General features: G+C 38.4%; 1 protein-coding gene across 1 annotated transcript in view; it reads right to left on the minus strand.

Moving 5' to 3' along the window:
* Positions 1 to 1,736: 1,736 nt before the first annotated feature.
* The window catches only part of GRIA1 (glutamate ionotropic receptor AMPA type subunit 1), a 355,704-nt gene continuing 344,074 nt past the window's right edge, over positions 1,737 to 13,366 (minus strand). The window contains exon 14 of the mRNA XM_038534966.1: positions 1,737 to 1,755. Coding sequence (XP_038390894.1) covers positions 1,752 to 1,755 — 4 coding nt within the window. The 3' untranslated portion in view covers positions 1,737 to 1,751. The remainder of the gene's footprint in view (positions 1,756 to 13,366) is intronic.

A 13,366-nucleotide genomic window follows, 5' to 3' on the forward strand; every position in this document is an offset into this window, starting at 1 on the left:
GACTCAATTGTTAGATGAAGAGGCTGGTTGGCTGCTTATCTGGGGGACCCTAGAGTAGTGTTTTTTTTTTTTTTAAGGTTCTATTTATTTATTCATGAGAGACACACACACACACACACAGAGGCAGAGACACAGGGAGAGGGAGAAGCAGGCTCCGTGCAGGGAGCCCAACATAAGACTAGATCCCGGGCCTCCAGGATCAGGTCCTGGGTTGAAGGCAGGTGCCGAACTGCTGAGCCACCTGGGCTGCCCAGGGTAGTGTTTTTTGAACTGTGGGTCATGACCCCTTAGTGAGACTTGAAATCCATCCTTTCTGACAGTATTTAAAAGCATGAAAAATAAGAACAAGTACTGGAGGACTTTACATGTGGAAGTGATACCAGTTATTTTTGTGAAGCTTTTACTGTGATGTGTGTACACTGGGCCGGATGTAAATGTAATGTATTTCTGTGCATTATAGTGAAGGTTTTGAAAGCCCTGGTCTAAGGTAGATTATCACATATCCTGGGGAGTGGGACCAGGTGACCCCTGAGGTCTCTCCTTGCTGATGCTGGGGGGGTGTTCTATAGGCCAGGCGAGGGCATTTGGAGCCCAGGGCTAATTCCCCTCCATCTGATGCATTATATTTTTCAAGGCTATTTGATTATGCCTGGATGCTTTGGAGGCGATCTCTCTCTTGTTCAATTAAGCTCATGCTTGCTTTTCAGCCTGCTAAATGAAGCCTTTGATCACAATTGAGAATTCACTGTTTCCATTGGTATTACAGCTCTAAATTTGCCTATTTCCAACAGCCGCTGATTCTAATTGAAATGGAAGGACTGTGGGGGTTTTTTTCTTTGGGGTTTAATTGTGTTTTTCTCCTTATGCATTGCCAAATGTTGGTCTCTTTTTAAGAGGAAAGGGGGTAGGATTGGAGAACAATGTGACAGAGCTTTTTTGGGCTAAGGTGAGCAGCAGTTTACACTGTTGAAGATGCAATGTTGCCAAGATAGGATTGAACCAGAAAACCAAATTTAATTTTCTTTTAAAAAATGTGTCTTAAAAATGTGACTTAGTGATAGATTAAGAAAGTTTCTGGGCACACTCAGGTGTTTTTCTGCTTTTGTCCCTACAATCTTGCTACTTAAAGCATGGTTCATGGACCAGCATTACCTTAAAGCAATGCAGAATCTCAGGCACTGCCCCAGACTTGCTGCATATGAATCTATACTTTCATAAGCTCCCTGGGTAATGCCTGAGCACGTTTCAATTTGAGCAGTGTGGTCCTATAAGATCAAACATGTGGCTGACATGAATGGATAAGTGATTGACTTGTTGGATGGAACATGGTAATTCTTCTGTGATCAGAAAGTTCAGTTAGCATAGTAGGGGTCTCCAGGGAAACAGAGCCAATAGCATGTGTGTGTATATTTAGAAAGAAAGATCTATTTTAAGGAATTGGCTCATGTAACTATGCAGCCTTGGCAAGTCCACACTCTGATGATGGAGGCTGGTGGGCTGGAGACTCAGGAAGAGGTGGCAGTTTGCATCTAAGGTCAGTCTGCTATTGAACCAGGAAGAGCTAATGTTATAGACTGTCTTAGAGTGTTGGGGCTTCTGTAACAGAATGTCATGAACTGGGTGGCTTAAAATAACAGAAATTTATTTCTCACAGTTCTGGCGGCTACAAGTCCAAGGTCAAAGTGCTGACAGTGTTGGGTTCTGGTGAGTGTTCTATTCGGGGTTGCAGATGGTGCCTTCTCATGATATCCTCACCTGGTGGAGAGCAGAAAGAGGAAAAAGTTGTTTTGTGACTCTTATAGGGCACTAATGCCACTTGTGAAGACTCCACCCTCGTGATCTCATCTAATCTTAATTACCTCCCAAAGCCCGTACCTCTTAATACCTTCACATGGGAGGGGTGTAAAGGTTTTAAGATAAGAATTTTGGGGAGACACAAACATTCAGAACAGAACACAGATGAAGTCTGAAGTCAGTCTTCTGGGATAATTCCCTCTTGATGGGAGGTGGCAGGGAGGTCAGCCTTTTGTTTTAGCCAGATATTCAACTGATTGGATGAGGCCCACCTACATTTTGGAAAGCAATCTGCTTTATTCAAATTTTACTGATTTAATGTAGGTCTCTTCCATGGACTTCCTTTCAGAAATTGCCAGGATAATATCTGACCAAATATTGGCACAATGGCTTGGCTAAGTTGACACAAAACTAGCCATCACAGTTGGAAAGAAGTACTTAAAAGATAGGAGGAGAGATCCTCCATGGTCACCAAAAGACATTATTTTCCAAAGATTTCTCTTTTCTATCAAAGAACCAGTGACTATCTTCTGGACCTTAGATTTTTTTTCAAAAACCCTGATGTCAGAGAAGAGCCAGGTCTTGGGAAGAGCAGTAGCTCCAATAGCCTGTGGGGAGTGCCTGGTTGGTCCCCCACAGTTATTTCTGTGGCTCAGAGCATTGGTTCTTGAGGCACACCAGGGGCCCTCCTTCCTCTATCACTTATTAGCTGTGTGATCATGGGCAAGCTCTTAAATCCAAAGGCCTCAGTTTCCTAATCTGTAAAATGGGCTTATAATGGTTCTTGTTCATGGAATTGTCATGAATATTATGAAAGGACTCAGTGTTGTAAGACCAGATTGCAAAGAGGCTGGCCCAGGGCAGTTAATACACGATGGCTGCTACTCTTGCTGTTTTCTGTCACTGCTCTTATTGCTGCTGCCTCTGTGAACTCTGATGGCTATTTCTCTTATCCAGCTTAGGTCTCAAAGTTACCATCTACAGTTCAAATACCAATGCTGCCTCTTTCAGAAGCAAGATGGTTGGGTCACAATTTGGTATCCTTACAAGTGGGTGGAGAGGTCCTATTTTTATAATTGCTGTTGTGCTGAAATGAATCATTCCAAGGAGAAGGGGAAAAATGTTACCCCTAAGCTGGATATACTCATTTTCTCGTAAAATGCATTGTCTGAAGACTGAAAGTTCCAGAGTCTCTGAAATGAGACCTATCAACCTACCAACCCTTGTCCCCACTGCCCCAGACTGTGTTTCTGCTCTACTGTGTCTCCCCGTCCCAGTTAGTCTCTCGCCCTATGTACTACATTTCAGTAGCCTAGTTTAGTCCAATTCTCTCAAGCAGATAGAGGGAAATGTTTTCAATTAGCAAGATCTCATTGCTGAGGGCACTAAGAGACAGTTCTTTTGGAGCAGAGAAACTAATTGAACGTATGTTGTGTATTTACTAGAGGAGGGAGCACCTCGCTAGAGTTTTAGTGCTTTCATCCTTGCCGGTCTGGGGCTGCTCCAGCCAGGAGCTCATCATTTAAAGCCACCTAGCCCAGGCTCCCTTAGGATGTGTAAATCCCATCTGCAATAGCCCTGGCAGTGTCTGTGCAGCTCCTGTACACACACACACACACAGACACACTCTGAGGGAGTGAATCACTTACAAGACAGCCCATTTCTGGGTTGGACTATTAGAAACTTGGAATTTTTTTTATGTTGAGTACAACTCTGAGAGCTAACCACTTCTCCTTGTCCTGTTTTTTGAATTCTCACCATCATGGTCATTACTCTTTAGTGTCCTTCTATTTCTGTTTTGTCCCTTCCTTCCCTGCCCTCTATCCAAGTATTAAAAGACACAGAAATAAGAGAAACAGTGGTGGATTAATTCATTCCTTTACTTATTCACTATCTAACAGACATTTGTTAAATGTCTACTATTTACCAGATATTCTTTGAAGTACTGGGAGTAGGGTGACAGACAGGTTTCTCGTGTCATGGAACATTTTTCTAGTAGACTGGACAGATGACAAACTAATGAGATAATTGCAGGGTGGCAAGTGCTTTGATAGAAATAAGGAGAAATGATCATGAGAACTGTGATGTGTGTGTGTGTGTGTGTGTGTAAGAAAGAGAGACTGGGTTTGATTGATTTTCCTGTACATGGAGTGGCCAGGAAAGGCTTTTTGAGGAGGTAATGTTTGAGACTATATCTAAAAAAGTAGGAAGTATACCATACAAAGGAGTGGGGGAAGAATATTCTCAGTAGAGGAGACAGGAAGTACAAAGACTTCTGGATGGACAGAAGGAACCCATTGAGGCAGAAGCTTCAGGACCAAGGAAGAGAATAATGCTTATGGAGAGAGACAGAGATGCTGGGCCAGTTCTGAAAGACCTTGCAAACTAAGGGAAAGAATTTGGATTTTTTTTTTTCAGTAGTGAGTTTACTGGAGGAATCTAATGGGGTTTAGTTGCATCTAAGTATGTAGGTACAACTAAACCCCATTAGATTTAAGTTTTAAAAAACACTGGGTATGTGTGGAGAATGAATTGCAGGGTGAAAAGGGGATAGTGGGAGGACCAGTGAGGAGCTATCACATAGTTCTTAGGATATGGCCAAGAGGATGGATTTCAGCTATGGAGGCAGAAATACCAGGACTTAGTGATGTATTGGAAATTGTGGTCAAAGAAAGAGGTTCTCTCTTTATCTGAAACATATTAGAGGGATATGTTGAAATCCTAATCTCCAATGTGTTGGTATTGTTGAAAAAATCATATGTTGAAATCCTAATCTCCAATGTGTTGGTATTGGGAAATGATTAGGTCATGAGGTGGAGCCCACATAAACAGGATTAGTGCTTTTCTAAAAGAAACCCCAAAGGGCTTCTGTCCCTCTTCTGTCATGTGAGAACATAGAAGATAAACCAGGAAGCAGGCCCTTACCAGACACCAAATCTTCCAGCATCTTGACCTCAGACTTCCCAGCCTCTAGAACCATGAGTAATAAATGTTTGCTGTTTAAGTATCTTGTGTATAATATTTTTGTTATAGTAACCTGAATGGACTAAAACTGCGAAAGGACAGAAAGAATTGTTACCCTTGACAACCTATGGGATGAGAGAGGGGGCATCTTATTCCTGGAAGAAATTTCATTTTTTTAAACTTGGAATCACATAAAGACATGGCAACCATATGGATGAATGCATAGAAAGGTGCCAGAAGAAGTCTTAGCAATGCTTTTCATGAACAGATGAGTTAGTAGGGAATAGACAAAGCTAAAATCACAAAGCAAGGTAGTGGCAGACCCAAGACTAGAATCAAGTCCTGCTATCTGGGCTCATGCTCTTTCCACTGGTCCACTCTAAATGAGAGTTCTTGGACCAGGGTATTAAAGGTCACAAAAGTGAGGCATCCAAGAGGATCCCAGATGCTTTAGTTGTTTGGTGGGAAAGGGATTGGAGAAAAGATAGAATGATTTTCATCCATTTTTCCCCTTTCTTAAATCCTTTATGATTTCCCATTGTACACTATACTCTAAGCTTTGCAAGGGTAGGAGGACCTCTATCTACTTACCACCTGGTTCAATATTGCATGTATTAGGTACTCAGTAAATGCTTGCTAAATGAAGGAATACATGTTTCAGAAGTTGAGAGCTCATTCACAGGTATTTTCTTTTTTTTTTTAAAGATGTATTTATTTATTTATGATAGACATAGAGAGAGAGAGAGGCAGAGACACAGACAGACACAGGAGGAGGGAGAAGCAGGCTCCATGCCAGGAGCCCGATGTGGGACTCGATCCCAGGACTCCAGGATCACGCCCTGGGCCAAAGGCAGGCACCTAACCGCTGAGCCACACAGGGATCCCCTCACAGGTATTTTCTAAGGAAATTCTTTCTGCTGATTAAATACTTATTTTGGGCTGGAATCCTATCAATAGGTTATTCAGACCAGGGATCATATTGTCCTTTCCATTCTACACTAGTTGAGTGACACTTGAAGACAAACATTCCTTAGATCATACTTCCGAAGAATGTTGAAAATTGGATGGTTGGGGATCTCAGAACAGTACTGAATGTTGTTAAAGGATCTGGGGATATTGAGCCCGAAAAAGAGTTTGGTTTGATATTCAGTGGGCTGTCCTGTTAAAATGGTCTGACTTTTTTTTTGGGGGGGGTGTCCCAGATAGTAGAATGAGGACTCATGGCTCTCATTTTCAGGAAGGAAGAAGGATTCCTATTCAGGTAAAGGTGAACAAAGAAGCATGGCCATTTGAAAATGAAGTGGATTTTGTAGAGTGAGGTAGAAGAATAGTGAATTGGTTGATATGGCATGCATTCTTGCCAAGAATGTGGTTAGAGGAGATCTCTAAAATTGTGAAGACTAGAGTAGATGTCTTCTCAGGTCATATTTTCTACCCTGAGATTCTAAGGAATTTCCCCCACAGTGCTAAAGGCGTCTTGATCACAAAGCCTCCTAAATGGCACAAAATGTTTTCAAACATTCCTCTTTATTAAAGCCAAATCCAGTGCCAAATAGAAATCCAGATACTCCAACCAGAACTGTAATGGTAAAAAGCACAGGAGGCTGTAACTTTTGTTTTCCCAAGTGAGCTTAATTGTTTAAAAGCCAGCTGGCTCCCAGGGTCCTGATGCCACCTTTTTATTTCCTTACAAATGAAGTTCTTCTCCGCCCTGTTCCTTCTCTGCTTGTCTCAGCCAAGAGCAATCTCTGTCTACAAGTAGCTTTCAGTGACAATTATAGTGGATGTTGTTCCAAGCACCATCTTTGCTGGAGCCAGTGGAACTGGTAGTGCTGTGAGTCATTAATATTGTTTTTGAGAGTTGTGACATTGGGAATATGTAGGATCCTCTGGCCAGGCTTTCCTCACTGGCACTGTCCTCTAGACTGAGGGTGTGTTTAAAGGAGGCAGCCAAATCTCATTAGAAGTAAGAGATGGGTCCAGCAGGCACTATTTTCTTCTGAGCATAGTTGGGTCACCAGAATCTTCTGTTTTTCTCTCATTTCATTCCAAGCACATTCAAAATCTGTCCTCTTGAAAAGGAGCTGCCTGGGGGCAGCTGCATCCAAACAGAGAAGAGATTCATGATGTGTCTGTACCCCATTCTTTCTGTTTCTTAAAGCAGCTTTTTTGATAATATAGTTACTTTTTTCCAGCTCTTTTGGTCTGGTTCAACTTCTTTAAGTCATACTCATCAATAAACAGGGCTTGCTTAAGTTGTAGGCTAAGATTTTTTAACACTCTTTTAGGCATTTCTTAGCATGTCCATTAAGTGATACATGATCCCTCATTGGGGATTACTATGTCTGAACCCGAAAACTGTATTTATCTAACTTACCATGTGTCCAGACCTACAAGCCTCAGGCTTTTTCTTTTCTCCTGAGAGGCTCTGACTTGCTTTTCATCAGGAATATGTATTCAATAATTGCATTTATCTTTGACCAATGGTACATAGACTTCATGGATAACAGAGTAAAAAGATACACTGAGGGGGGCACTTGATGGGATGAGCACTGGGTGTTATACTATATGTTGGCAAATCGAACTTAAATAAAAAAATATAAAAAAAGATAGTTATAACACTCTATATATTATCTTAAGTTTAAATTTTAAAGTACTTATCTTGACAGCAGGGCATAAAACCAAGTAATGTGTAGAATGACAGCTACATTCCACAAACATTTGTTGACTACCATGATAGCACAGTGGTAGATAGTTTCTGGAATCAGTTCAAATCTTCGTTTCCTACTTTTGTGCTTTTGAATAAGGTACTAGTCACTCTGAGTGTCAGCAACCTACTCTGTGCATTAGGATTGATAATAGTATCTGCCTCAAAGAGGATTAAATAAGATAATATACATTCAGCGTCATATAGTAAGTATGTATTACCTGTCAAGTGTTAAGAAGTCATATATATACCAAGAATATAGGTACCTTGTTGCCATGAATCTTGGAGTAACTGAGTTGGAGCAAAGGTTAAAGGAAATGAACCCTTAATACAAATTGAGCATAACATTACTAATTATAAGTATTTTTTCTCTAAATATTTTCTTGTTTATCTTTACTTCCATCTTTGTACTGCCCTAGGTCTTCTAATAGCTATTGAGCCCCATCTGTTCTCATTTATATTCAGCTGCTATTTAGAATATAAGCGTTAATTATCTCCTTAACACCTCACTGCTACTAATTCTGAGCACTCTGTGTTCTTGGTTCCTTTGGTTTATACCATCTGCCCAAGTCCCATACCACTTGTCTTCATTATCTCTTCTGTTTTAGTGGCTCTTTTTTTTTTTATTTTTTTTATTTTTATTTTTTTTTGTTTGTTTGTTTTAGTGGCTCTTGACTCTCTTTTAAATATTACATGTCTAGAATAACCTCTTCCAGCTATTTTTTAAAGTATTTTTTCTGATTATAAAAGTAATCCTTATAAAAACTGAAGTAATACAGGGAAAATAGCCTCTTTCATAAGCCTACCACCCAGACAAAATAAATTTATATATTAAATATATTTTCTTTTAGTTCCTTTTTCCCCCTGAGCTTCTATATGTGTTTTAAACTCGGGATCATACCATGTATCAGATGGGAGTTAGCTACAAGTAACAAAATAAACAACTCAAACTGGTTAGTAAAATGAGGAAATAGAGTAGCCCACATAAGTGAAAATCCAAAGGATTTAGGATGATCTCAATCCAGTGGCTCTGCCTTCATTTTGTGTGATTCTCTTAGCTCTATCATCTCCTGCTTCAACTAGCTTTAGCAATCCCAGGCATTGCATTTATATTCCAAAAAAATCCAGGGGAATAAGTGTTCTTTCTTTTTAAAAAACCCCTTATAAGTGTAGAAACTTTTTTTCCAGAAGTTTCCAGCAAACTTTCCTTCACATTTCATTGGCACCAATTAAACAACGTGTCCATTCTTGAATTAAGACTGTAAAGGGAGATCGATTTACCATAACTGGCCTAGATCAGTGGTTCTAATATTTGAGTGTGCATCAGAATCCCCTTAGGGGCTGGTTAAAATTCAGATCTGGGGTTTTACCTCCAGTGTTCCTGATTCAGTAGATCAAGGTAGTGCTCATAAATTTGCATTTCTAACAAGCTTCCAAGTGATGATGACATTGCTGGTCCAGGGACCACTCTTTGAAAACTATTGGCTTACATAAATTTGACCCCTTTTTTGGAGATGGGTTCAATTTCCACAAATATGTTGTGGCCATGCAAAACAGAAAGGGTGAACTGGATAGTGGAGGGAAAATCTAGGTGTTCACTACATCCTTGACTATTTCTCCCATATCATAAAAATTTCTTTAAGTGTGTGTATCTCGCTGGTAAAATAAACCATGGTACTTCCATATAATGAAATATTAACAAACCAGTCTTCTCATGTTGGCCATTGATGGTTTTAGTATTTTAGTATTTTGCTGTTATAAATTACATGGGAACATCAATGTACAGAATCATTTGTGTGCTGCTCTGATTATTACCGAAGGATACATTCCTAGAAGTAGAATTATTTTTCTGGCTATTCTTATATCACTGACTCAGGGTTCTTTTTTTTTTTTTTTTTTCTTTTAAGAGAATAAATGTTCCATTTTCCCCTAGCTTTCTTAAAGGGCCAGACTTTTATATCCTGTGTACATTGAAATTCTCTCACAGAACAGAACCATTTGGGGACAGGATGGGAAGAAGGGCAGGATGACTTAGCAAGTGGAAAGGGCAGGAGAATAGGTCCAGACATTTGTGAGTGCAGGGCTTTCTCAGGGAGCAGGAAACCATGTATGATATATGAAGATATGTGGAGTAGTGGCAGATAGAGTGAGAGAGTAAACTTGAGATAGTTTGAGCATGAATTTTTTCTTTTGGGTTGTGTTTTCTAAACTTCAACCATTCCCTATCCCATTTTTACAATTTTGTCGTTTCTGTGTCCTACCTACATTATTATAAAAGTTTTTTAGTCCACTCAAATTAATTTACTTTTTGTAGAAACTTGATATCTCTAGGGTTAATAGAAAACCATTATCAGTTACTATAAATAGAAAGTAATCATATTTATAATAACAATGTTATTAAATTCTAATTTAATACCATTGCTCACTACAGGCTCTGAACCTACAAAGTGCTCTCTCTTTATTGTGGAAGAGATGAACTTGCATTAAGAGGTGCTAAAGACATACTGTGTCCAAATAGGAGCTCTTGTCTTGATATCAACAGAAAGATAAAGGGAGAGCTTGCAAAGAAAATAACTTTCTTATGATGCAAATGAATGTTATTTAATGTCAAATTATACACTCTCTAAAATCATGAACATTCCATTAGCTGGATACACCAGGCTAATGTGCCTCCAACCTCAGAACTACTTAGAATTAATAGACCCTTGGGATTGGTGGTAGGAAGTGGGCCTAGGAATCTGCATTTACCAAGTCTTCAGGTGATTCTCCTGCTCACATAAATTTAAAGAAACATAGCTAAGCTGTAGAGAATCCTTAAGTTCCTCCCATTTTTATGAAGCATTTTATGTGGAAATATTGAGGAATTTACAGAAAACTTGCAAATACAGTATGAAGACTTACTGCTCTTCCTTTATCTGATTAATTATTAATATGCCCTTATTTGCTTTATTACTCTTTGTGTTCAGAGAGGTTCTGAGACACCTCTCTGTGTCTCTGTCTCTCTTCAACTCTCTGTTTCTGTCTCTCTTGATGTATATTTTTTCCCAAACTATTTGAGAATAAGTTAAACATGCTATGTACCTTTCTCTCTAAATACTTCATTGTGTGCAGTATTATTAATTTGAGGAAATTTAACATTGATATAATGTTTATCTATGTGTAATACATATTCCAATTTTGTCAATTGACAAATAACCATAAGCCAATATAGTAATAACATATTTTACACCATTTTTGCCCTTTAGTATCAGTCCAATCTCTGAACACCTATTGTATTTAGTTGGCATGTCTCCTTAGTTTTTAATCTGAAATAATTCCTTAGTCTTTGTTCAGGTTATACATTGTTGACTTTTTGGAATAATAAAGCCCTGCTTCCCTCTGTACTAGAATGCTCATTATTTTGGGTTAGTCTGACATTTCCTCATGTAGACCCTCATAAAAGCAGGCTATGCATTCCTGGCTAGAATACTCCATAGGTGATATTGCAATCATCCCACAGTAGTATAACTAGAGCCACAGCATCCATCTGCCATCCACTGGTACTATTAATTTTGATCACTTAGTCAAGGTATTGCATGAATTCTCTATTATATAGTTAGTATTTTCCCCCTTGCAACTAGCAGGCAATCTGTGTGAGGGAGAAGCAAATACTTTGTTCTTCAACATTAAACATGTTTGTGCTGGAATCAGCAATGGGGAAAGTGGATGGAATTGAAGAGAGAGAAGACAGCTAAAGGCCACAAAAGAGGATGAGATCTGAAGACACTTAGTTCAGGGAACTGGGGAACTGTTGCAACCATATGAATGGATGTGCTTGTGCAGATAATCCTGGGTCTCAGGATTATCCATAGTTTATCAAGTCTATTTGGTAAATGTTCTACATGTACTTGAAAATAATATATATTTTGTAGTTATTGGACATAATGCTCTGCATTTTTTAATTATGACAGGTCTTGTTGACTTCTATATTCTTACTGATTTTTTTTTATCAGCTTGTTTTATCAGTTACTGAGAAAGGTAGGTAAAGTTTCCAACTATGATTGGATTTTTCTTTTTTTTAGTTTGTTAGCTATTACTTTATGTGTTTTGAAGTTATATTTTATGCACCCTCTGTAATAAATCTTTTGTGTTCTTAAGTATGTGTTTTGTAAAAAAAATATGTAATACGATTTTGCTTTTTTAATCCGGTCTATCAATGTCTTCTAATTGGAATATTTAGTTAATTTACATTTAATTACTGAGATAGTTCTGTTTAATTATATGATATTGCTATTTATTTTCTATTTGATTTATTTTTGTTCCTTTGTTTTGGATTAATTGATTATTTTCATTATTGCATTTTTTTTTCTTTTCTATTAGCCTTTTAATTGCTATTCCTTCAGTGGTTTCCCTAGAAATTCCATTATACTTCTTGGATTTATTATAGATTGTCTTAGATTAGTACCTTTATGACTTTCAAAATGTGCAAGAACCTTAAAACAATTGAACTCCATTTACCTCTTGTGCTTTTTGTGCTACTATTATATATTTTAAGGCTACATTTATTTCATTCTTTTTATTTTTATTTTATTATAGTTATTGCTTTTAACCCAGAAATTATATATATATATATATATACACATTTATTTATCTTAGAGAAGAGAGTGTGGTGGGAGGGAGGGGCAGAGGGAAAGGGAGAAAGTTAATCTCAAGCAGACTCCTCGATGAGTATAGAGCTTGACTTGGAGTTTGATCTCACACCCCTGGGATGAAATCAAGAGTTGGATCTTAACTGATTGAGCTATGCAGGTGCCCCAGAATTTTTTATATATACATATACATATATATATATATTTAATATTTTATTTATTTATTCATGAGAGACAGAGAGAGACAGAGGCAGAGACATAGGCAGAGGGAGAAGCAGGTTCCGTGCAGGAAGCCCCATGGGGAACTTGATCCCCAGACTCCAGGGTCACTCTCTGAGCGGCGGGCAGACACTCAACCGCTGAGCCACCCAGGAGTCCCTATTTATTTTTAAACACAGTAAAAAACCTTGCCAATCCTCAGTTCTCCCTTTTCTAATCTATTGAACCCATATTTCAAATTCTTGATATAAATAAAGATATTTTTCAGTTCTAAATGTTCATTTGATTTTAAAAATAGATTCCAGGTCTTTGGTAAATACTATATTTATTATTTTGAATGTACTAATCACACATTCATAATTAAAGTTTTTGTATGATACTTTTACTACCTGAATCATCTGTGGGTCTATTTCTATTGGCCCTTTTCTTTTTGATTTTTAAGTATTTAGTCCTGTTTTTTTTTCCTTAATCATGCCTTATAATTATTTCTTTATATGATGAATATTGTGGATAAAAAGTTGTAAAAGATCTACATGAAGTTATCTTTCTCCAGATAAGTTGAGTTTTCTCCTAGCATGCAGATGTAGCACAGGTGAATCAGCTTGATATTGTCACAGGCTTTCTTATGATTGACTTCTTTCTGTTTTGCCCCTAACCATCTTATTCCTAGTGTATGACCCTTCTGGTACTTTAGGATCTTTACAAAGGCCTGTCCACCTTGATTGGGCTTGAACTGCAGACTGCATCATGTGGTGGCTGAAATAGTTGCTAGATTTTTAAACTTCCATTGCTTTTTTTTCTGCCATATGTCTTGGAGTCTTTCTCTGCATAGAATGTGATCAATAGGGACACCTGGGTGACTCAGTGGTTGAACATCTGCCTTAGGTTCAGGGCATGAACCTGGGGTCCTGGGATCGAGTCCCACATCAGGTTCCCACGGAGAGTGTGCATCTCTCTCTGCCTGTGTCTCTGCCTCTCTCTTTGTTTTTCATGAATGAATAAATAAAATATTTAAAAAAAGAATGTTATTAATAATTTGGGAGGAATATATGCC

The sequence above is a fragment of the Canis lupus genome, chromosome 4, assembly GCF_011100685.1.
Source record: "Canis lupus familiaris isolate Mischka breed German Shepherd chromosome 4, alternate assembly UU_Cfam_GSD_1.0, whole genome shotgun sequence".
NCBI lineage: Eukaryota > Metazoa > Chordata > Mammalia > Carnivora > Canidae > Canis > Canis lupus.